The sequence below is a fragment of the Micropterus dolomieu genome, linkage group LG01, assembly GCF_021292245.1.
Source record: "Micropterus dolomieu isolate WLL.071019.BEF.003 ecotype Adirondacks linkage group LG01, ASM2129224v1, whole genome shotgun sequence".
NCBI lineage: Eukaryota > Metazoa > Chordata > Actinopteri > Centrarchiformes > Centrarchidae > Micropterus > Micropterus dolomieu.
Window position 1 is genome coordinate 8,213,773 of NC_060150.1, and position 26,174 is coordinate 8,239,946.

Genomic DNA, 26,174 nt, shown 5'->3' on the forward strand with positions numbered 1-26,174 from the left:
TGGGACTTTATCAGAACAAAATGCACTTACTGCAGCATTGCAAGAGCTTCATTCTGGAACATTTCGAGTGCACATTAAAGTCAAAGGAAACATGAACTATACTGTAGCTTTTTGTTCCATTTTTCAAAAGAGGAGAAAACCATATTAGCAGAAAAAGCATCTAATCTTCAAGCCACTTGCTGCCCATTTCACCCCGCATAGGTTAAGTTACATCTGAGGACTGGCGTTGCGAGGAGACGTCCTGTTAACATCCGCTACTGACTGAAGCATGGCATAGCACTGTGGATGTTGATATCATAACCCCCCCCTTTTTTCCAAAAAGTGCAAACGGTGTACAGTTAGTGATTTAAGATGTCTGTCTCTTTTTTACATCCAACATTTGGGAATGTTGAGTACAGTTTGTGTTCCACTCTAAAAATGGAGCTGGCTTGAATCATTTTTGAATCCAGTGATGATACGGAGTAACGTACGGAGTCATGTAATAAAATTAATTTTCCTCCGCTGCACTGATGGGAGTCATGGAATAACATATGGAGTCAAGAAATAAGACATAGAATAACATAGGGAGTCAAGAAATAAGTCATGGAGTAACGTACAGATTCATGGAATAACATATGGAGTCAAGAAAAAAGTCATAAAATAACATAGGGAGAAAAGAAATAAGTCATAGAGTTACATACAGAGTCATGGAATAATATATGGGGTCAAGAAATAAGTCATAGAATAACATGGAGTCAAGAAATAAGTCATGGAGTAAAGTACAGAGTCATGGAATAACATATGGAGTCAAGAAACAAGTCAAAGAATAACATGGAGTCAAGAAATAAGTCATGGAGTAACATACAGAGTAATGGAATAACATGGAGTCAAAAAATAAGTCATGGAGTAACGTACAGAGTCATGGAATAATATATGGGGTCAAGAAATAAGTCATAGAATAACATAGGGAGTGTTCACTTGGGACCTATCAACAGGTAACATGGTCTACCTCTCACCTTATTAACTGCCTATGTGGCCGTTGGAACTATTTTTTGTTTCACGCCCACACAGATATTGCACCAATCAAAATACCTACATTGTCATTCCATACAGGAAATCCCCAAATGTAGAGGGCACTGGCAAGGCAGAAAAATAAACACTTCTTTTATGGTGATTGCACACATGAACTTTCATTTCACCTCAACATGAAATAATGTCATAACTACAGCCTGACAATTACACTGAATCTTATGTAAGCTTGTGTTCTATTTACAAATTGTGCAGATTTCTCTTGACAGTGCTTCCTAAATAAACCACATAATTCACCCTATCACAAGTAGAGTTGATGAATTTCTGAAATGATTTAAGGCAATGTAACCAGATGGGATCATCAGAGTGGGTTTTCCTTACAGGCTTGTAGCCCTTAGTGTAATCCATGATAATTTTGTTCTTTCTGCCTGTTGGCATCCCAATATTCTCCATCATGGTTGTAAAGCAGCGTGTTTCTCTAAACAGAGGAGCCTTTATCTTGTGAAATGTTGCACCTGTGCCCGTTACAGGGTGAACAGCTTTGGCAGAAAGCCCCTCTCTCCCTCCTGTCCTGTTGTTGGCCATTTGGAATCTAGAGGAATCCCAGGTATGCGGACAATCTCTGCAGCCATTGACGAATTTCTGTCTTCAGGCTGGGGAAACACACATACACAAATACACACACACACACACACCTTGGGCTCGGCTCGGCTCGGCTCGACTCAGCTCGGCTGTCATCATCAGCTTGTCAGCGAGCCGCACCTGTGAATGGTAACAAGACTCCGTGGCTCGCAGCGCTGTCATAGCTGCCTGACAGACTCAAGAGATCAATTTCCCCAGCAGAGAAAGCACAGGGAATGGAAAAAAGTCTGCCTCAAATTTTAAGTAAGAAGCACCATAACATATCTTTGCATAAAAAAAACCACAATCAGTTTTAAAGTAACAAAAAATCTGTGCACATATTGATAAACAACAACCATAGGTGTCTAAAAGAGGACAGAGGCTGTCTCTATGTAACTTCCTGTGTACATGCATGCATTTTGTGGTTAACACAAAAAATTAGTCATTGAGTTGTCAAATGCAACAGCATAACACCTAAGCATATTTCAAGGCTCTCCAATACTCTGATTGCAACACTGACTAAAAAATCTTAGATTTAACCACCTATCCTGAGTAATGTCTTCTGCTTGCAGGAATGTATCTCTCTTATTATGGAAAAAGTGGTATTTCTCTAAGATTCTACATACAGAACAGCAGATAATTCATTGTAAAATGGTGTTTATTCAAATTTTTTATTGTTACTATTTCATATATGCACTGGATTTCGCCACCATAAATGTCATGTACACTGGGGACGCTGGGGACATGTCTCTACCACTTTTAGAAAATGGCGCCATCACTTTTTGAAAGCATTTGTAAAAATGTTCTGTAAAATAAATGTTAAATAACAAACCTTGGGCAAGGATTATTTTCAAAAAAACAAAGAAACAAATGTGCATTGTCCAAAAGAAGTAACTTAAGCTAATATTTTGATTTGTCACCTGCCCCCTGAATTTATATAAATGAACACATTTCCACCATAAATCGGTGCAGAAAATATAGAAATGAAGTGTTTAATGCTCAAAGTTTTCTGGGGGACTGTACCCAGACCCCCCACACATATTGCATCATTTAACATTTCTTCAAAATAGTGTTAAAATGTTTTCTTGTGTTCTCATGAACCCACACCGTCACATCTCGTGAGCTAAGTGTATTGTCACACCTCTGATCTGAGCCCTGATAGCCCCACCACTTTTCAGAGCAAAGTGACGTCCTTGTTCGCCACACAGCTGACCTGTAAGCTGTCATTTTAGCATGAAACGAAACTGGAAGAAACCAATGCAGTTGAAAAATTTGACCCAGTTGAATTTCAACAAATACAGCATTTTAAAGTACGACTTAGAAGTGAGACTATGCAACTTTTTGCAGAACAGCAATAGTGATGTTTCCATCCGAATTTAGTGCAGATCTTAACTGAATTTCAAAACAAGTTGGCTAGAATTCCAGGGTAATCTCAACTCCCCATTAGTGTGTTTAACAGTATGTGTGAATAGCAAGTAATATCCAGGCCAAATATCAAGGTTTATTAAAGCTAAAAACACATGCCTGGAGGTCTCAAGTGTATTTCAGTATCTGAAACTTAATGGCACATTTCAGTTCAGTGCAGCCTGTCTTAGTTACAGTCTTTTAACCTCGAAGACATACCCAATGCATCATTAAGTTTGAGCCATAGAAGGGGGGGGGGGGGATCTGTTTTTAATGGAGCTGAATGGCACACAGGTTGATCATATCTTTTTCTTCCACAGCTCAGTTCCACATGATCTCACTCCCTCTCCCCTCGCCCCGGGTCTGCAGCTTACAATGGAAAGGATGAAAATGGAGAGATATATAGTAATATCACCCAGCAATTCCTCTGAACTCGCCGCCGGCACAGTCTGCCTGTTTCTCAACATGCACACAGTGACACGGTGGTCAGCTTACAGTTAGGATGAAGGACATTAGCTGAACAGTTTTTTGTTTTTACATTGTCCTCTTCTTCATGCCTGAGCAGATTTTAACAGTGTGCGTGTGTTGTATTGTAGTATGCCACATAATTTTTCTTTACCACAGCACCAGTTACGTCTGCTTAGATTTGACTTGCAAAAAGCCCTCACTCTCCTTTCTTGTGCTGCAATTTGAATAATTCCATCCGGGTCTCAATGACACTATTCAGGTGGGGAGTGACGTGATGTCACTGAGGTGAATGGGGGCACCTGAAAAGGGGGAAGTTGGCTTGCAAATGTGGCCATAAAAAGAAACAAATACTCAAATATGGAAATATATTTGCCTGTTACATGTCAGAATGCCTTGCTTCTGACTGTTTCCCTACTGTATCAACAGAACATTGCGACATGAATGAAGTATTAGTAATTTATTAGTTTAGGTAGTTATTAGTTAACTTTTTGTTATAGCCAAGCAATGCCTGTTCCTGACCTTGTTTCATTTGAGTAGTTTTTAGGGTTCCGGAGAGGGAAAAGTCTGCAGCGTTTGGTTGAAGCTATCCTCTCCCCACAGAACGTAAATTGTCACTGCATCATTCACAGTCTGTTCGTGATTAGGCCTACACGGAGGCATCCACATGTGCGTGCGCCCTCCCAAAAAACACACACATAATTGACGGCATGGCACGCGGACGCGCACTAAATGCGATGTGGTATAGTGAGCTGTCAGACCGCACTAATTCCTCTTTTTATGTGTGTCTGTCCTACTGTGTAGCGGAGGGATCAGGATTGCCTTTCAGGATAACAACTGAAGCCCTAAGCTCTTGGTGGGTGTGGGTGTGTGTGTGTGTGTGTGTGTGTGTGTGTGTGTGTGTGTGTGTGTGTGTATCTGGGTGAGCAACAATTGGCCGCTAAGCTTAGTAAAGAGCCTTGCAGCCACGGTGTCGCCAACAAATATCCACTGGCTGTCAGCAACGGACCTGACTCTGTTGTGTGTGTGTAGGTGTGTGTACATGTGCAGATGAGCCAACTTCCTGTGGTGGATTGAAGTTAAGTGCTGCTATTAGACTTAGGCCTCCAGTCGGCCTTCATTGTCTGGGCAAAAGACTTGATTATGCTGGCAGAAACACACGTGTGCAAGAATACACATGCATATATGAACATTAGCACACATGCACGGTTACAGGTCCATTTTTTTTCAAACATGAGCAAAGACTTACCTGCATCCTTCTGCAGCCTTATTTGCTCTCTTTGCTGCTGTAATCTTCTTCCTCAAGGCATAACAGTAGTTCAGCTGTGAGTGAGACGGAGCTGAGTTGCAAAAGATTTTGATTTTTTACTTGCGGGCGCGCCCCAGTAATTCACCTCAAAAAGCTTTAGGCCTACGCTCTCCCAAAGCTGCAGAGGTGAGCGTAGCTCTTAGCTGCTCTGTAAAAAGTGAATGTTAAACTTGAAAAAGGGCAAACGTTGAAATATATCAGGAGCAATTTTGGACATTTTCATCACTTGGGATTTGTCACTTAGCAGTGTGAAAAGGCTGTGCGGCCACGATTTGGTCATTTCTTCCATATTCTGCGATACAACGGGTGCTATCTGTACATCAATCAACCAAATACATAGTGAAGCAGAGGACAAACTCAATGGAAAGTACAGCCACAGTCAGGTGGTGGTGGTGTGGGGTGCACTGTAGCTTTGAGCTCTAGATGTGTTCATCTCTCTGCCGCCCACATCGGAAAACAAGAGAGAAAAGTTCAGCTTCTGAGAAAAGGTTTTCACTTGTAGAGAGAAGGTGTGGTGACTTTTTTTTTTTTTTTACACCTACAGTACATTCTGTAGTCTCTCTTTACAGCCACGTGGACGTGTTGAACTGGCGTTTCTGCAGCAAGAGAGCACTTTAAAATGTTTAAAACTTTAATTTGATCTATTAAAAGTTGGGTTTAAAAATCGGACGCTTTTGTGAAAACACAGAATGCATCTTCTCGGATTTTGTCATCGAGGCCTAGTAACTCAAAGAAAGCCTGAGTTTATGCTGTCGTCAGTGCTAAACTTGATAAAACCACAGCCACTTTCACGAAAACAAAAGAGAAAAGAACACGTTCACTCCACAGATGGTTCTGTCTATTAGACAGAAAAGCACTCGTTTTCACAGTCAGGGAGTTGCCCACAGAATCGCAATTCAACAAAAGGGAAGAAAACAATTAGCCTCTGCTGGTGGCAAAGTAAAATAACTATAAAACAAGTTAAAGAATAATTAGTTTATTTATTGTATTTTAAATTCAGAGTCCAAGTGCAGAGTCAGGTGGATACAAATACAATTATGACGGTTAAAGCTACCCAGTGGTAAAGTAATTAAAAATTTGCCCCACTGAAAATAATTACCTGATTCTGCATTAATAGCCTACACATTATTCTGAAATAGCCCATTCTGCATAATGACTACTTTTACTTTTCAGTATATTGAACATATATAGCATATATATTAGTATATAGTATATTTTGATGCTGATACTTTTGCGTGCATGTGAATTTTTGAGTGCAGGACTTCTAACTTGTAACACAGTATTTCTACACGGTGGTATTGCTACTTTTACTTCACTTACTTCTTCCACCGCTGCCAGGGAGTGAGTAAGTGTGAGGTGCAGAGTTAAAGAAATTACTTTGCAGAATGAATATTTTTACAGTTTTAGATTACAGCACGAACCTTAAAGCTCAATACAGTATGATGCACTGTCACTGTTTAAACTAGATGAGGCAGTTGGGAAGTATTACGTGCAAAGCACTATGGAGCAATAATGTGAGAATTTTACTTACATACTACACTTTTGTGCATCTCACAGTGGATACTTTTATACTTAAACATCTTTTATTCCACGTTCTGAATGTATACAGCATGTTTAGCCTAATATATTGTCATGCTGGATCACACTTTTTGCAACATTTCAACTTGAAACAAAAGTTGCAACAAACAGGTTGGGAAAGCATTTTGCAGGAAATATGAAAACACATTTTATTCCTCTCCAATCTTTATATTTTTATGTAAATAACACTTTCATCTTCATCGCCCCCCCTGCACTCCCCCCTCCTCCCCCTCACAGTGCTGTTTGATTGCCTAAGCCTGGCCGTCAGACAGACAGACAATGCATCCATGAAGAACAGCCTCGCTTCCTTCCTGTCTTCCTGTGCTGCGTTCTGCCTTGGTGAGCAGGGTGAATAGGCCGCTGTGCCCCACAGCCGCCATGAGCCGCAGGGGCCATGGCGGCTAAAACCAACAAAGAGAGCCGTTCTGGGGCCTATTTTTTTTTCTTCAATTCACATCCCCCCTTCTTCCTCCTCCTCCTGCTCCAGCTCTCTCTCTGCTGCCAAATCACTGGGACTGCCGGGCAGATAAACAATCTCTCTCCGTCTGTCTTGTTTTTATCCTTTTCTGCACTAATTCTCACTTTTTTTTCAGTTTATTGGTCGAGTCTGTGCATGCATGGTATTTGCCTAGGAGGGCTTCTCATGAACTCCAGTAGACTATGTTTGTTGTTGTTGTTGATGGTTTGTTTGTTTATGAACATATTCTTGATTTAAAATCAGCCCAAGAAGCTATAGAAACAAGTTTCTTTGGGATGTAACGAACATTGGGTTACCCTTGTCCTTAAAGAGGTGGGTAGCATTATTGCCAAGAAACCCTTCCAGATCCGAAGCAAACTGAAAACAAAGGAAGTGAAATGACCCGAGAAAATCCAATCAGGGCTCTTATGACTTCCAAACACTTTTTGATCTAAGTGTGCAATTTTTTTTTTAGTCATAGATGAGATGCAGACTTGAAATAGAGACCAACATGTAGCTATAAAACGGAAACCGCTCATGAAATGGGGTCAATGTGTGTGGATTTGAGCTGTAAAAATGACTTTTTTTTCTCATTAGCGCTGGTGTAAATACAACCTCCTTTTGCTTTTAAACCTAACAGACAGCTAAACTATTTTTTCTTCAACACATCCACCAGATTGCCCACCTCCCCCTCTCAACGCCCAACAAGACAACCATCTCCCTATGGGAATACCAAGTAGGAGCAGGTAGCTGAGAGGAGCATTGGGGAGCCAGAATGACCCCCCCGACTATTGAAAACAGGATGAATGCATGCCGGGCTGAATACGGGAGTAAACTGTTAGGTCTTTGTCATTCAAAGTGATGCTTTTAACCCTTTGCGGTCCCTCTTCCTAACAACCCACCCCCTCCTCCTCCACAACCACCCTGTCCCTCTTCATTCACAGCTGAGACAATGGTGGGAGAGGAGGCCTGCGACTGGGACGATAAAGACTAAAACACAAGATCAACTGTCTCTAATGGGATTCTGCCGGTTACGTTTCCATCTCCTGCACCACCACTGTAAAATAGGTGAAAGTTAATAATTACCCCCCACCCAGCCCATCAGCCAAACACTGGGGATGAATAACAAACAAGTGAGCGCAGGTTGGGCCTCGGCATGTCAATCACAGTTCTGAATGCATACCGTGCCGCAAACACGTCCGTATGCTGTCAACAAGTGTCAGGGGCTTATGTTTCAGGCTTATGTTTCGCCTGCAGGGACATTCAAAACCAAGGAATTCTTGAACAAACCTTTGAGAAAAATAAAAATAAAAAAGCATGGAGGAAAAAAAAGGGCCTAGTATCTGCAGGATCCTGAGGAACGTGTAGGAAATTATCCAGGCCCAGGGAGTAATGGTAGGTTTACGTGAATGCATATTTGCTAAAAACAAAATAAAAAAACAAAAAAAAAAAGTGCTTGATTTATGAGATTAAAAAAAGAGAAGTGATAGAATTTGGAGTGCATGCAAACAGATGTGCACATTCCTATACACATGGCTTTGCCAGAGCCAGATGTTTTTTCTGAAAAGGGCCCTAGGTGAACATTAATGCGTCCTTTTTTTTTTTTCTTGCTTGATCTCTGTAAGCTTCACGGAGTGATTGTGCTGCAGAGACACAATGGCAGAACAGGGGCTGATGATAGCTCTGCTTGAGACGTTCGTGCAGAGGTTCAATTAAAACTGCAGAGAACGGTGCTTAAGCCTGCCCCTTAAACCACCTGGAAGACATCTCAAATCAAAGTGCAAACCCAGACAAAACTGCCTCTTCTGTATGTTTAGTTAGTGGTGTAAAAAAAAAAAAAAAAAAGGGGGAAAATAAAGTATGTTAGTAACTATATTATAAAGTAACATTATGGCCTTCAAGTCATGAAAATACTTTCCATGTTTGAAACGTTCACATGTCAAACATTTTATAATTTTCTCCATCACCTGACTGTGACATGAACATGTTTTAAAGAGCACTTAAGAACACAAGACAAGGCAGAAAACTGTCAGACTTCAAGGTTGTTTAATTTCAAACGTTAATATATTTGTCTTCTAATTCAGAGTGAACTATTCATCCAGCTTTGACACTCCTACGAGTCACCTCAAAAACTACAGAATAGCCCCATTAAGAGGTGACACATTAACAATGCTTTCTCAAAATAAATATTTTTCATTATAAAATAATAAACCTTCAAATAAATATAGATTTTTAACTTTACACTAAGCAATGTTGGAATTAGAAAATAAATTTTTCAATATAAGGTCACTGTACAATTTACAAGCAGAAGGGTAGGACTTTTCCTTTGCAAATTACATAAAATGATTGACATGTATTCCAGTGAATGTACAAATATTGTGTGACTGAAGATGATCTATGATTTATCAAGGTGCCTCTGGAACGGCAGAAAACTTTCACAGTTGAAGTATTATATGTACAAAAATATAACATCTGTCAAACTAATTTTCTAATGTACATACCATTTGCATCGACTACTTTACATACAGTTAGTAATAGGAGTCTGTTCTTAGCATATAAGTTTTATTAAATGTTAAAAAAAAAGGCTATCCTTTTGGACTCTCGTGACAACAACACGGCCTCTTGGCAGTTGAGTGAAATGATCTTTCAGGACAAAAGTAGTAGTTGAATATGTCTTCATACCTTTTAATATGTGAAGCGCTTATTTTGGTTTGCCTTTCAAGTGGAACTCTTAATTCTAGGTTGAGTGAGCGCACCTCCAGTGCCATTATCAACCTTAAAAGCTGACAATTCAAGGCAAAATATGACTGTATCTCTGCCCAGAAAACACAAAACCTCGACAGTATCACAAGCTCTTCAAACAAACCTTTCAACTACAGAACAAGAGGGCCCAAACATCAGTTCAGTCAGTCATTTTCCATCCTTCTGTACTTTCACACACAACATTCTTGTCTACGTTGGCTTGCCGGCATTCGCGTGGCGGATTGGATTTGTGTTCTTGCACCGACAGCCGGGTCGTGTTACTCGGTCATGGCAGCACTGGCATGCGGCGACACATCCTTTAGCTGGGAGGTAGCACAAGAGACAGGGGAAGAGCAGGGAGAGGAGCGACACAGTGGCCCAGCGGGCGCAGCAGTGCGACTGCGTACACGAGAAGGGCTTGTCGGCGCACGTGTCCTCGTCGTCACTGGAGCAGTGGTAGAAGAGCCCCTTGACACAGCAGACGCATGTCCCGTACTCCACCGCACTCTGCAGCGAGCACACGCACCGACGGCTGCACATCCAGCAGGAAGGAAGCACCCGCGGCCGACGGCACTCTGAACAGCAGCACCGACCACAGTCCTCACACTTGGTGGAGTGTACACCTTGATTTTTAGAGGCCCTGCTGCCCAGCACAACCACCACCTCCCTGGAGTCATTCGTCAGGGGTTTCAGCTCTTCTGAATTAAGCTCTGCACATTTGGGCTGGGTTCTGATTATCTGGTTGCTGCCTGCCGGGCTGCTGAGGAGTCTCTGGCCTGAAGAAGTGCTCCCCACGCTGGTCCTGATGCTACTCTGTGAGTCCTCTGCGCTGGAGGACCGCAGCAAACCCTCCCTAGAAGAGATGGAAGTATTTGGGTTTCCATACTGAATCAGGTTGTGGAGATTATTAGGCCTCTCTTCCCGGGTCTCCTGCAGCCCACTGGTCCTTGAACCTGGCGACGTAACCAAGTCACTCTTCTGTTGTTTATGCTCAGAGGCCGGAGACCTTTGGGCAACTGTGGGCCCTTCTGTGTACTCATTACTACACCCACTTATCCTGATCTGATCCAGAGATAGCACTGCTGGAGTCTGGGGCGGCTGCCCATTGGTCAATGCAGGATGTGGCAGACCATCGTGGCCTTGCAGAGGCCGTGGTTGCGGTCTCCCTTCGTCATGCGGCGTTTCTGGCGAGCCAGTGGATGATGCCGTCCTCCCGTGGCTTCCTCCTCCCCCATCGCTGTCGCTCTGACTTCTGGAATCCATCTCGGGACTGAAGGGCCACTCTGGCTGGCATGGGACACATCTGAAGTCCTGGAAAAGAAGCAGACAGTTTATAGCAGTCTGTGAGAAGCCATGCAAATGATGCCATGCAAATCTTAACAGATATCTATACAAGCTCGGCTATGGAAATGTGGCTTAACAAGCATATCGGTGTTGGGAAAAGAGATGACGTGTTTGATTACATAGCTGGCATAGTGTTTGGAGCCGGTAGTGAGGGATAGTCGGGCCTTTAGAATCAGCTTTTGGAGACTTGCTTTCAGCCCGGAGTGGGTCTGTGGAACTACAGCTATACTATAAAAAACAAATGATAACAAAGGTTTGTTTACTCAAAGCTGATTCCAGTTCCAGATCCAGGCTTTATATGTTTAAGAACAGATACCTTCCCTGCCAGCTGCCTGCAGTTTGCGGAAACTTCCCATTTACCCACACCTGTGACACAGGAATGGCATATCTAAGCAAGGACAGAAAATTTGTTTGGACTCGTGAGCTGAAAACACTTGATGGGCAGAAAGTTAATCTGAGGGTAAACCAGGGACTGTAACATCCCTAGTTTCGAGTCAGGCCGGGGATCTTTGTTGCAGCTCTGTCCCTCATTTGCTGTTGTCTCTCCACTGCCTGCAAGGCCTACAATGCAGCGATTCAAACTTAACAAATGTATATCCTGGTTCTTTTAGTCTTTTTTCTGCCATTTTCATGAATCACAAGATTTGAGAAAATAATCAATAATATTAATAGATTAGTCGATTAATCACTCGACCAAATATTAATCAGCAACTCTGTTAATAATCGAATATTCACTTTATTTTAAGCAACAGTATCAATGCTTCTCTTGGTCGTGCATGACAATGTTGGGTTTTTGCCTGTCGCTCAGACAAAACAAGACATCTGAAGGAGGGAATTTTTCCACTACCATTTTATAGGCAAAACCATTACTGGAGAAAATAATCAGCAGATTATTCGACAATCAAAACAATTTTAAGTTGCAGCGTTATTGAAGGGACACATGCTTATACTTCTAATGTAACGACAACGTGTCAAACGGTGTGTAATATGGATTTACAATGTTCTACAAAAAAAATATTTGAGGATCAATATTTCCATTCTCGGAGGCTGTCTATGGCATTGATCAAAGCTTCGTTTTCTTTCTGTGGGTTGGCTGAGTGCAGAGGGAAGTAGGGTATTTTTGTGAAGTATGATAAGTCAGCCATGGAAAGTTAATAAAAGCATGTGTAAGGAGTAAGAGGAAAAGGAGGAACAAGGGAACTAAATGGGCTTTTGGTTCAATGTTGGACAGCCCTCTGGCGTAAGGCTTCTTTACTGTACGCGTACAAGTTCCTCACCTCGAACAAAATTTCTGACCTCTAGCCCCAGATCAGTTATAATCTCAGGGCTGCATCATATGGAGAAAATAAGTTAGCACTCACATATTCAAACGCAGAGCCTTGTTTTCACCAGCACATCACACCAAAGCAAACAACATGCCAGCGGTGGTCTTAACTCTTCTTCCTTGTGGTAATTAGCTTTCAAATGCCGTGTTTGGGGCTGCGACGTTCCCGCCTTTCAATGACAATACAGGAAGGGCCTTTGTTTGTTGCATGACAAACGGCCCCGCAGCACTCCCCCCCCCCAAACCCATTTTACGTTGTGACGCTCTTGAAAAGAATGACTGATAAGATTTAAAAAAAAAAAGAAAAAAAAAAGTTTGCATGCAAGGGTGGTGGGAGTGAAGCACTGCTCTCTGAGAGCACGCATGAGGGTTCTTTAGGATGTATGGAACGTTTTGTTGCTCCAGATGAAGGGCTTGCAGGCACACTCAAATTTGAACCTGTTAGGAGGTGGGGGGACAACTGTGTGCAAGTCATGTTGGCCATAGTGGGTGGGTGCAGTGTGGGGGCAGGCCAGGTGGAAACTGACGGCATCCATTCTTTAAAATGACAGGTTAAAACATTTTACAATATCTCTATCTTATTGTTATTTCTTTTTTTATTTTGTCCCTCATTGACTGTGGTATTTTATTTAATCTTTCTCTCTGTGAAGCACTTTGTTTTGATGAGTGTTCTCTAAATAGAGTTCATTAGTGTTATTATTTGAAAAGACCAAAAACGACATGGCTGCAGTTACAACTTTGCTCAGTATGTTGAGTTATGAGTAACGTTGTTTCTGATACACAACTGATAGTTGTTTTCTTGTTTTCCTCTGTGTGCAAGTATTCTTGAGTGGAGAAAAGTATTGTCACACAGGTTCAGCAGATGTATTGTTGAAGGGAGGGGGGGCAGGGTAGGCTATATATGAATGCACATGAGCAAACACATGTGCAAACTTGGACACGACTACTAAATCAGTGAGATTGACAACTGAATTAATGTTAGACATTAGACTCAGCCCCGGGACAGGCTGATTTTAGATACAGAGACCCGTCTTCATTACAGAACCACTGCACTTTTAATTTTAAATAGTAAGACAACACTTTCTGTTGTTAAAACAATAACATTTTAACGTCACGTAAGCTAAAAAAAAAAAAAAAAAAAAAAGAGTTGGATGGAGGCTACATATGTTAGAAAAAAACTACGGGAAAAAGTTTTTTTTACACATTCATGACTTCACCCAAAAAATACGTAGTTTAGAAAAAAAACAAAGAACAAAACAAAAAAACAGTAGCCTATTCACTACAGCTTGAGTTTTACAATAGGAAACACCTACCGTGTTTTCGACACTTTAGCCCCCGTCTAGGTGAAATAGATCCAGTTTGACAGACAGTGTATTCCCTACATCAGCAGCTCAAGTCTGGCAAGCCGTCGGTAAAATCCATTGAGAAAGTTTCCAAGCGGAGCGCATTTTTCAACAAAAAGCAGTTTTAAGACGTAAATCTCGTGTTTTGCGCAAGAGCACGAGGCATTAAAACAAGCGAAACCTTCAATCAATCATCGCCGGAACGTGCAGACGTAGCTCGAGTCTTGAAACAAGGAGAAGAAGAAAGGGGGGAAATGGAGAGGCGAGCGACAAAACTCCAGCGCAGAAGTAAGTTTTAATTCGGTGTGTTTTATCCGCAAGGCTATAAGGGTTTGCAAGTAGTCTACTTTTTCTCGCGTGTGCGTCTGTTTTTTTTTTTTTTTTTTTGCTCTTTCCGGAGGGGAGGTCGGGATTTGGGCTGTAAATGGCGTCAAGCTGAAGGGGTAACAGAGTGCTTGTTGTTGCAGCGGATATCTCGCATCCGGTGCGCAGCCATTGGCTGCTCGACAGCAGCCATTCACACCCAGCAGTCTAATCAATTCTACTGCAGGAGCCCAAACACTGCTGGGCATCTGCCGTGGACACAGGAAGTCAAGTATTTCTCATCGTCGGCAGACCCATTTTCTTTGAAGCAGCACTTTACATGTCACTCACCTGAAACCAATTTGGTACAGCAGTTGAATGCTGGTAGGGTAGTTTTGGGATAGTACAAGTTTCACATAGGCTGCAAATAAAAATCGCTATTTACGAACTTGCTACAAATAAACAAGCAAAAAGCAATACATTTGATTAGACTTTAGAAATATTGTAAAAACAAAAAACGTACGTTTCATGAGACAAGATGTTTTTTAAATTCTAACTCATTAAATGTGGTTGCATACCTGTACGGTGCAAAGTAACAATTTTGAGATACTTGTACTTAGTATTTAGTTTATACTTCTACTCCACTACGTTTTATTGAGAAATATTGTACTCCCACTACCTGACAGCTACAGTTCTATTTTACATACAAAATATGTTGCATTGTTATAGATCAAACTACCCAGCAGTGGCCTATATAATGGAATTGGCTCCACCAGCTACAACATTCAAATGCTGGCTATGTGTTAATTCATCTGTTGTAATAACAACCCAATATTATAATATAGATAATTCTGAAAGGGGTCATTCTTCATCATACATCAACATTTTGATACTTTCAGCAGATTTTACTTTGAATAAAATTGAAAGCAGGACTTTAAATACACAGTTCTTACACTGTTGAATTGCTACTTTTTGCCACAATGTCCATAAGGTATGCAATGAATGGAGTAGAAGTATAAAGCAAAAAAATGGAAATGCTTCAGTACATTAAAATTGTACTTGAGCTGTCTTCTCAAAGGGCAATGGAGTAATTTTCCATGTACATATTGACTTTCCTTTTACTTACAAGGTGGTGTGTTAATCATACAGGACAGCCCTAGACATTTAACTCATTCTAAACCATTTGAGGCTCTTTGCCAGGCTGCTATTGATTTAAAAGCAATCCATAGGAACTGATGAAACTAATTAACAAGCCAATACTGGTTACTCTCAGCTGTTGTGAATAATAGTGGAGCAGCACCCCCCTGTGGACTTCCTCTGATAATGCAGACTGAAATCACTAGAGGCAAAATTTGACATTTCTAAAAAGTCAATAGAAACCATCAGATATTTTTAAATGTCACGACCACCATCTGGAAAGTATCTTAATAATTTACATTAAAGACTGATGGTCTCTGTGTTCCAGCAATTCACTCCAACGCACAATTTTTTCCATACATGGTCATACATACATGCATACTTACAGTTAGAGTTCTTTTATTGTCATTCATCCACATACAAAGTATACAAATGAATGAAGGCTAGAAACAAGGTCACAATAATCAACTTAGAAGATGCCATAACAACTCAATAACTGACAGACAAAAAGAGCAGATCTATTTCTGATTGCACTTTAACTCCAACTTCTTTCCCTAGGTATTTACACCATTGATGCGATTAATGCCATTGGCGCTTACTAGTATTTATCGCTGCTTTTATTAATATGTATCGTCAGTTGTAGATCTCGTGCTGTATTTTATGCTCTGTTAATGATTGTATGTTGTTCCTCAAATGTAAGACACTTTGGATAAAAGCATCTGCCAAATGAGTAAACGTAAATGAAATGTAAATGTAGGGTGGAGTGAACATGGTTGCTATACATGAACATGTGTCGGAGAATGTGAAACTTTAACATGCTCGAGTCTGACAAAAAACATGAAAAAAAGATTTGAATCAATAAGTTCGATATTACATTCAAGGCAGAAGTCAGTGTGCTCTGTAGAAAAGTCAAGTCACACTCGCACATGTCTTAAAAGTAAGGCTCCAAACAGTATTACCAGCTATGAATATGAAACATTTTCCAAAAATATATACAACAAATTAGGCTTTCCTGAGCCTCTCTTCCCCATCTCCTCTATTTCAGTAATAGAATTCCACACAGATTAGTTTGAAGTCGTGAAGACCACACCGCTGCGGGAAGTCACTTTAATCATATCAGAGTATGACCTGGCAAATTAACCTCTTTCTTTGAACAATATATCTTGCTTTGTTTTTCCTGTCTCACTGGCTGCTGTGCATTTACCTTGAAAGAAAATAATGTAAATTATAACATGGTTACATCTGGAAGATAACAGAAAATTGTTTTATTCCTGGCTGTTGAATGTAAATACACAAAAGTAAGGAGAAATTTAAAAAAAAAAAATCGTTATTTTGATGGTCAACTCACTCGGGGCTCACACACACACACGTGTTTTCACACATTGCCCGATTAAACCTCTTGGGTGGGGCAGTCCGCATGAATAAGTTCAACTGTGACACGTGCTGTCTTGACCGTACTGACCTTTGAGGGTACCGCCGGAGAGGAGGATAGAGGAAGCTATTGTAGCTAAATAGCTGTGCTGCACCATCCAATTCTATTTAACCTCCACTGGTGAAGGAAAAACTGTTCTGTAAAAGTCATATTTGCAGACAGTAATGAGACAGGACATGGTACAAGTAGGTCTTTAATAAACTTTGTGAACTTATGGTCCCATTTGTCTGAGCAAAGCTAACAAGTTTGCTAACTGATCACTAGCAAGCTTGTTAGCTCGGAGAGTTTATTTCCCTCTTCAATAACTTTCTTTAATGAAACCGATGGCCACAGCCATGGCCACACAACCAGCTTAAAAGCAGTAACCTCATGCACTTCTCCTTAGTTTATATACTTTTTTCATACACATTACACCTTGTTGCAAACATTTATTTAGGTACAAATAACTCACAAGGACACTTAGTTTCTTTCACATACATTATACTTTATTTAGTTGACCACACAAAAAGTTTCTTTCTGGATCTATCTTTTTGGAGCTTTTATTTACTTTTGAATTGTCTCTTTTGGTTTCTATAGCTATTTTCTTTTGAGCTTACCAGTGTTGGATTCCACACCCTGGAAGGATCCATGCAGTCTGCTGGCTTAAAGGGGTGGCGGCTGGAGCAGGAGCAGCTTTATAGGGGAGGTGGCCTAATTGGACACTACCACTGCTTGTTATGTCCAGGAGGGGTAGCGTTGTTCTCTCCCTAGATATTTTGAAGTTTAGATTTATATTATATTGAGTATTTTTGTTGAGTTAAGGTTAAGTAAGATTACATTTCTTTTGGAATAAGTTTTTAGGTAAGGTGTTATTTGTAGTTTATGTAGTAGTGTTAGTCTTCTCTCTTGTAGTAGGCCAGTTGTATTTTTGAGTTTCTTATGTTCAGAGCTTAAGTTATAGTCTGTTTATTTGACCTCTTTTACAGGCCCAAACTTTGTCTTTGTTTTGTTGTAATGATTTTTTTGAAATTCTCTTGTGTCTCTTCTTGCCTAACTGCTTGGTCCCTCACAGAAACATTGCGCAATGATGAACAAAACGCCAGGGGTAGTAAACAGAACAGGAGAGAGACTGACTGACCTAGCGCTAGCCCGGCCGGACAAATCCAAGCACTTGTTTCCTGTTTCGGTGTGATCTGACCCTTGTTCAAATTTGACAGTGCAGATATGGACGGCCATCCAACAGAAACACTGATGCACTGTGTTTTGAAATGTAGAAGTCATTATTCCAGCTGTGTGTTTCCACCTAATTTGAACAATATCACACAACAAACACGCAAGCATCACTCCCAGACTGTTTAAAGTTTCTGATCGCTTTGACATGACATTACATTCTTTCTCAGGGCTGCGTATGGGGGCAATTACATCGTTTCAAAAATTTCAGAAGGCCAATGTAAGTGTAATCCGAACTCTAATCAGACATAATAACGGAAAACACTTTTTTTGGATTTGCAGGTGCTTTAAGTTGATTGTCAAGCACACCTGTATCACTTTCTATCAACTGATTTGGTTGGTGTTAGGATTTGGATTTTGGTATGTAAAAGAAAAGAGAAAATGGGGTTTTGTTGAATTTTGTCAATAAATACAAAAAGGCTACACAAAAAAAGACAGATCAAAATAGTGGTTGCCATCTCAAAGGGTTTAGTGGGTTTATCAGGATTTAATTAATATATATGAATATATAGACAAGATAGACATTGCTATTGAGGCTGTCCTAAATGGATTAAAGTAGTTTGTTTCACTCTCAAACCAGTATGCTGGCATAGCTATGCATCAGTCTTGACTTAAAATTATGTTAGATTCAGGCAGATGTGTTGCTCTCTAGTGACTGGTTAGGGAAAACTGAATCCCCCATGGATATTGGTTACAGTGGAGATAGAGAGATATCAGGCACCACACTGCAGACGCAGCGTAGCAGTTAACTTCTCACAAGACATTGACAAAGCACAGATGTTATGAGAGTTAGCACAGTTAGTGACTAGCTTAAAAACATAGTGGAGCATTTAGCAGCTAAAGAGCCAGATATCAGTGTAGTTGGTAGAGACCCCAAAAAAGGCTAAGAGGGAGTGAATATTAGACACATTCGTCAGGTGGCCAGAAAAACAACTCCAAAATGATCGAAATTGTTACTCTGCATCTGCTGGATGTGTGAATAACAAACTATTTGCTAATACCTCACAATACAATATCATCTTAAACAGGTCTCAGTGCTGTGTTTCCAACTTGTTTTTCACTGCCCCAAAGTGGCCAATAAATTTATGGAAGAGTGAAGAAGCTATCCCGTATATTTAGGAAGATATTTTGTTGTTTGAGATAAGTGTCAAGATGTTTGATAAACAGCACTTGAGATACCTTTTATTAATTTAGACACATCATGTTGACAGTTAATTGACATTTTTACTAGTATGTTATTAGAATAAAGTTACATATATCTGTGCAACATAACCTTAGTGTTAGCCAAAGGATATTTGTGATATAATTTTTGGAGTTTGGTTTTTAACCCAAACCTGAGTTAAGGTTCTCATTTCCTATAGGGGCCACTAGTGCAGCTTTTAGAATTTCCGTCTCGTGAAATTATGATATTTGTTGGACATCTTAATTTAAAGCATTTAACAGTACTGCAAAAAATGCATTTTTTTCCATGAGAAGTCCTAATGTTAGTCCTCAACTAAAGAAAAAATAAGCACATGATGTTGTTCCCTTTTGTTTATGGCTCGCTGATATTCAGTTCCTTCTCGTCTCAGCAGTTTTCTCCCCAGACTCTTGTGGATTTCTATGTAAACAACAAGTTCCATTTACTCGAGTTTTCACATCTGCGGTGCTGTGATGCAAAGGCAGCAAATTTGGAAAGAATCCTCAGCAGACGTACTTTTGCTGATGAGCTACGCAGCCATGCATAAGTATGAGTGAAGAGTGAAGATTTAGGCTGATGACTAATTTTCCTCTTATTTCACACACTAACATCTTGCTGATTATGTAAACACCTGAGTTAGTTTTTTGCTAGGCAACTTGCACTCAAGTGGACAGACACCCCTCATTTCCCGTCCTAGTTAGGGCACACCATGCACTTTCAATCACAACTGTGTTCCCTTAAGGGACTTGGTGCAATCAAGACTCAACACTAAAGGCACTTTATTGGCTCCCCCCACCACCCAAAGTTAGAAATACCTCATGGCCATTAAATTAAGACACCTTTAGCATTTGAATTCAACAGATAAATGCTGTAAAGTGTGACTGTACCTCAGCACATGAAATATCTAGTACCCTCTAAATGAATAGCTTGCTGCCAGACAATAACATTGTTTTACTTATCTTGTCCCCGGAAAATTTGTTGATGCACCTTGACAATAAAAGACCACTTAATTTAATTTAGCTTGCATTCCATTGTTGGACGCCTGGCCTTGGTCATCTCTCAGGCTGCTGAATCAAGCATGATAATTTGCATTTACTGTGAAACCACAAGGCCTGAAAATTTTGTATTTAATGATGGCTGACTTTCAGCAATTCTAAAAGTTTTTGTCCTGCGCCACAAGCAATGGCCTTTCTTCTTCTTCTTCTCTTGGAATACCTGAACAGTGAATCTCTCTCCCGCTGAGCCAGGCAGAATGCCTTGCACATATATAAAAAAAAAAAAATGGAAGAGAAAATTGAAATGAAACCTAAAACCCCTGCTGCTGCGGGAGATGAACTGTGTCTGGATTGTCAAGCAGACACTGCAAACTGTTTGAAATAGCTTTGTAAAAGGACAGAATCTCAAAGTCCATCGCCTCTTCTCCCTCGCTCGCACACATGCTGAGATGGAGCTCAAGCGGCTGTATTGCTGTGATATGATCCTGTAGCCTGATGAGTGGGCCATTATGGCTTCCAGGTTCAGAATTGCACAACTACAGTCATTCAGAAATGTTTCTAATACTGATGCAACAAAAATTATTTTATGTGCTATTTATATGTTTATGGATCATAACCATATTCACTTTTGGCTAATTAACTGTTCGTTTAGCCTTAACTACTGTCACTGCATCTGTCAAGTTTTCTGTTCTCTCGTGGCACATGTGCAGATAACAATGATAACAGTGACAGATTTACCATTAAATTATCTTTTAAAATGGTGGGTCCTTCTTTCTGACAGGGTTACAAAAAAGCAGGTTTCACATTTCTTGCCAGTGACTATTGCTGGCAGATTTGTAGTTAGCTAATTAAGCTAGCTACAAATTTAGCTCCATGACTTGGTTTAAAATGCTGAGTTGCAGGGTTGCGGCTGACTTTTTAATGTTTTGAACCAACTTGTATTAAAACAAGAATCTTGTTGAAGGGGTTTTAAATATACATGTAATCTGCCAGAGACTGTCGCTGGCAGATTTGCAGTTAGCTAATTAAGCTAAGGTTAGCTCCATGTCTGACAACTCTGTGTCCTGGCTGGCTTTTTAATATTTCAAAAACTCTTATTTTAAAGGGTTTTACATATGCACTTCATGGCCACACCATGCTATGCGAAAGGACTGAGGCTATCTGCATGTTCCAGGTAAAACACCAGCATCCTCGCCGGCTGATGAGCCATTCTTCATGGAAATAAAGACATTGTTCTTGTATAGCAGGGTGGACAGGCTATAGCTTGTTCTCGTATCATTACAGAACAAAAGCTGACAGACTCAGATCAAGAGGGTGTTATAGTGTAGCTGACTCCAGAGGAATGACCCAAATAACACAAATAGGATTTTTCACTGTTATTACTTCACATGTCATCTTTTTTATAGTCTATGGTTAGAAGTAAAATCAGAAAATACTTGTCATTTAATTTAGTGAAGACTCTTGCAAACATTGAGCACATACTCAATAAATGGATATAGTCCATTTATAAAACAACTTCCCATTTCTGTACACACATCATCCTTTATATACCATTATTTTATATTATGTATTTCACTCTGTGTGCTAATGTGAATAGCATGACCCTATGGAGTTCAGTGCTTTGAATACTGACTCTGTTCCAACTTCTCTGCTGCCTCTCCTTTCTATTACAATACAGAGAATACATGCAGTACACAGGGGCTGTACTGAAGCGTCTCAGTGGATTGCTTATAGCTTGGTCTTGGCAGAATTGGAGAGGAGAAAAGGGAATCACAGAATAGTTGCTGTTGGTGCTACAAGTCGTGATATGGGTACTGAGTGAGACTCGGCTAGCCACGCTTTTGTCTGGGTGGTGAGAACCTGGCTATTGACTTGTTCTTCTTGACAAGTTTAAGTCTCAACAAATTTAATATGTTGTATTTTAAACTTAAATGGAAAACTCTTCCAATACTTGAGAAGGATTTAATTGGGCTCTGTGCATTTCAATATTGCCACAATTGTGTTTTTTTCTTTTCTCACAGCCATGGTAAAGCACCGCAGGTGTTTCCATTTATTAGACTAATTAGACATCATTACAGACTGACTGATTGACATCTTCTCTAAGAGTAGCACGCAACAACAGCACTGCACCTGTTGTAGCTGAAGTATATTGAAGAAATATTTTAGTTTTGGTTTTGCGCACAGCCACTCTGGTCGTACAAATACAGTGGTGTTTTATAAATTAAGCTGTAAATATATTTTGTAATAGTACTGTTGGACTGTGGAAGATCATAATAAAAGTGTGTGTTCATATCACCTGGACTATCACAAGGTTCACATTAATGAACTGATCACATTAATGTCACCTTAAAATCACACATTAATAGCAACATTATATATATGTATGTAGTCTGCAACATATGACGCCCGATTTGCTAATGCAAATATTATAGGCTAACTTCGTGTGACTTTTATGTATGTAGTAGTGAAGCAGTGTGGGATTATGTGAGTTGAAGTCTTCATTGTTAACAACCATTATGGGTGAAAATTTATCTGACATGACTCAGGCAGAAGTCCCAGACGAGGTGATGTATTAAATTTCTATTCACGTTACATATTCTACCTTACTGCAGATCTGTATTCTGTTATGATGTAGAACTTTATTAGTCACTATAAAGATCCACATCTATTCTGTTTCTCAGAAGTGACATTTTAGTTCTCTACTATCTTTGTTTTGATGAGAAAATGAATCCCCGATGCAGAGACTGTTGTTCTTTACATCTGAAATAAATATAAATCTGGGAGGAGAAAAAATTAAAACACCCTCCCTGAGCAAAAAGAGAAATTACAACAACCAACGGCACACATTTATGGATTAGCGTCCACGCCTCATTTATCTCGCATCGATTATCTGGTCACGCTGACCTCTGCACTATACTCAGCAATCACTTCTTGTACTGTTGACAGTCACATGGGTTGAACCCCCCCCCCCCAAACAAGAAATTTCTCAAATCTGGTTTTCTAACAATATCATCCATTCCAAATTGAAAAGAGGCTTCCGAGTGGAAACCTCAAGGGCTTTCTGAAGCAGCTGCATTCATTGTGTGTGCCAGCATTCTGTCAATGATGTATATAGATGTTTATTTTTTGTTTGCATGAGGTTATCAGCCTTTCACGAATATGGAAGGTTTATGGTGATGCTTGTTGGCAGGGTGTTCAAAAGGAAAAAGAGGACACTTAAACCTTTGTTAAAATTATACAGAGGAAGAGAGACAACACGTCCCAGGACTCGGGACATTATTCCTCTCTATGGCTCAAGTGGGAACAAACTCAACAGGACCAGCTGTACTGCAGTGTAAGAATAACACCAGCCACACACCGTGCAGATGCTCTTGGTGACAGTGAAATACTCTATCCAATTCTACATCTTGTGATTCTGTGGTACAGTGCCTGAGCAAAAAGCCTCTATGTGGGGTTTCCCTTGTTTCTTTTTCTCTTGTGGAAGTTATGAAAAGGGTTACCGCTATGAGAGAGTCATTTAACCAGGCAAACCCAGGTGTAGTGTCAGATCTCTGGTGTTTTTAGCTGTCCAGCTGGGGTCACTGTTGTGGTATGTTTAATGAGCCTGTGTATATGTGTACATGTCATAGTGTCTACTCATCTATCACAATAAGAGGTAGGAAGGGACTCACTTTGAGAGCAGTTGTTTACAACCATCTCTTACACCTGTTACGTGTGTGTATACTGATGTGTGAGGCTCTCACATACCATATGAAGTAAGCCATGAGATCAGACATTTTTTAGTTTTTATTACAGTGTAACAAGACTGTGCGCTATATGCGTTATATAGATTAAATGAAGCATCGATGCAAATAATTTGTTTTTAGTATAGCGTGAGGAAGTAAGCCATGGTCAAAAGACCTAAGTGATCTATTGGTGATCAAAGGGTGGAGCAGGTCACAGGCTCTTTATGTGAAAACGAGAACCCTAAAATTAATCCTGAACCTGACGGGAAGCAAATGTAAAGACGATCGGATAGGTGTGATTTTGTGTTGTCCTGTTCGATCTGGCCAACAGCCTTGCAGCGGTGTTCTGGACCAGAGGCGACTTTGCTGAGGCTGGTGAAAAGGGAACTGCAGTAGCCTAGCGGGGACGTTATAAAAGCGTGAATGACAATGCAACAGACCTCAATTTAGAAATGTTCACCATATATACAACCTCACTTCCTTTGTTCCATGCCAGATTGTTAGTTATGTTACCTTGAATTTCAAGTCTTCAATTCCCTCTAGCCTCTGTACCTGTATTCCGTTTCCCTGAAACCTGGATCTGGAATCTCTGCCTGCATGACATGCGTGTTAGAACTTTTGCCTGTTATTGAACTATGGATTCCTGCCTACTCCTTATTGGATTCTTTTCCTTCTGGTTTTGACTCTTTCCTACCACACCATCCTGTAAGCATTTGTATCTCCATTTTGTGTAATTAAATCATTAAACATCTGTACTCATTTTTGTTATTCAATCTTAAACTGCATCACTTTCCCTGTATTCTTGTTACCCTGCTTGCACCAGCTGTGACATTATATGTAGGTGTTTTTCTACTCACTTTAGTTTTATATTGTGTAGCAAACCTAGATTTAGTTTGCATTTTAATAAATTTATGAGAATTAATACCCAATTATGAATTTTAATATTCATAAATTCAAATTTTATTCCTCGTTTCAGGGCACCACCGGAGTTGTTATTATCCTAGAGTCTCCGGACCTCTAGGTAGTTTTTAATAATTATACAATTATTACTAGTGATCAGTTAGTTAATAATCGCTCAATTATCTTAAATCAATCAGTCAGTCTCATATCTAAAGGGTCAATTCTCTTGGCAGGGACGTAGAAATAGGCAACACACACAGTTCTTGATTATATTACAGTGAATTTATTCTCTAACTAGTGTGATAAAAAGATGGTTGAATACTGGGAAAATAAACAGTTGCTGAACAATGAGAAATGGAGGTTCGATTGTGGGAAGCATTTGACTCATACGGCATGGAAGAACTAATGAAAGTAAGCTAACGCTATGAGTTTAGGAGTTAAAAGGAAATCTGACCACAGAATGTGTGTTAAGTCTTACGGCTTGTCGACGGCCTGCTTTGGCCTGTTGCACGGGTCCCACGCTAGCTGCCCGATCCTGGCTTTTTGCTAGGGATTCTCCGGGGTTCTCCGTGTCTGATTGGAAACACCTCCTCCGTCTGGCAATTCGGCTGTTTTCAGGTTTCCTTCGTTGCCGCTGGCGAGACCACGTGGCTTGGTCTGACCTCGGTGAAGTTGGCTCGACGAAAAAGGCTTAAAATGGAACTTGGTCGTTCCTGAATTAGTCCAGTGTAACTTAACGGACTCATAACCTTAACAAACAAAAGAAATAAAGAAAATAAAACAACTGAGGGGCAGATTGACGTCTCGGCACTTCATGTGTGTAGCTTTGAGCGAACAAAAGGCCTGTCTCGCTGGCCGACTCTTGGGCGTTGCCTGGCGAGGCACGCCGACGCGTGCCGAAGCGTCCAGAGAGCCGAGCAGAGAAGAGAAGAGCGAAGAGAGAAGAAGAGAACGAGCGATGTCGCGTGTCGCTCTTTTGTTGCCTGGGCCGTGGTTCCCCAGGGGGCGTTTCAGGTTTCCCAAGGGACTGCCTTTCTAAACTTAAGGTCTAAAGAAAAGAAATCTATTTGCGCATATTATAATCAAATATTTTCCACAATCAAACCTCAATGGTCAAACGGTTGTACTGTTCTAAGTTAAGCATTTGGTAACAGGAAACAATTGTCACATTATTGGTCAGGATATTTATACATTTAACGCATTTCCAACGAGGTAATGTAATACTTATTTTGTCCACTTGGGGGAGCTCAGGTTACATGAGGAAAGCTTAGATTAATCCAAGATCATCTCTCTTTAGGAACTGGGGAATATTGTTGATTCAGCCTTAAATTCAAGCTGGCGATTAAGAGTATAGTAAGACATTTCTTAATCATAATTTCTAAAGGAATTTTGTAGGAATGTATTATGAACAAGCATTGATTACATTAGATGGAGTGTCTTGCTGAAAATAAAAACTGCAAAAGTAACTTTCTTTTCAGCACTAATATCAACAACAGATAGCAACAACATGTTAACATAACTACTCAAATAGAGGCAAATGTAATCAAGTAACTAAAGATTTAATTAAACTTAATTAAATGCTTTGAGTCTTTGGAGACTACAGTCCTTGGTCATCCAAAGTTCGGCTACCTGGGTCATGTCACACTTGGGTGAGACAGGGGTTTTCTTTTGATTGCGTAATAAAACAAAGAACAAGGT

At 40.3% G+C, this 26,174-nt stretch overlaps 1 protein-coding gene and 1 long non-coding RNA gene across 3 annotated transcripts; one reads left to right on the forward strand and one right to left on the reverse strand.

Annotated features, from left to right (window-relative positions):
• Nucleotides 1-8,871: 8,871 nt before the first annotated feature.
• Nucleotides 8,872-16,517, reverse strand: spry2 (sprouty RTK signaling antagonist 2). 2 transcript variants are annotated; one of them, XM_046061291.1, is made up of 2 exons: nucleotides 16,498-16,517; nucleotides 8,872-10,895 (listed from the first exon to the last, which is right to left on the reverse strand). In XM_046061291.1, the coding sequence occupies exon 2, from the start codon at nucleotides 10,845-10,847 to the stop codon at nucleotides 9,795-9,797; it is 1,053 nt and encodes a 350-aa protein (XP_045917247.1). In that variant the 5' UTR covers nucleotides 10,848-10,895; nucleotides 16,498-16,517; the 3' UTR covers nucleotides 8,872-9,794. The 2 variants fall into 2 exon arrangements, with proteins under 2 accessions (XP_045917247.1, XP_045917237.1); XM_046061281.1 differs by lacking the exon at nucleotides 16,498-16,517 and adding an exon at nucleotides 13,566-14,144.
• Nucleotides 16,518-17,086: 569 nt separating this feature from the next.
• LOC123978148 lies at nucleotides 17,087-17,783 on the forward strand. The gene is made up of 2 exons (XR_006826889.1): nucleotides 17,087-17,196; nucleotides 17,519-17,783. It is a non-coding gene; the product is annotated as an uncharacterized LOC123978148 (long non-coding RNA).
• The last annotated feature ends 8,391 nt before the right edge of the window (nucleotides 17,784-26,174 follow it).

What these genes read in the sequence shown, in the direction of transcription:
- spry2 (XM_046061291.1), bottom strand. Translation starts at nt 10,847, where the DNA reads ATGGATTCCAGAAGTCAGAGCGACAGCGATGGGGGAGGAGGAAGCCAC.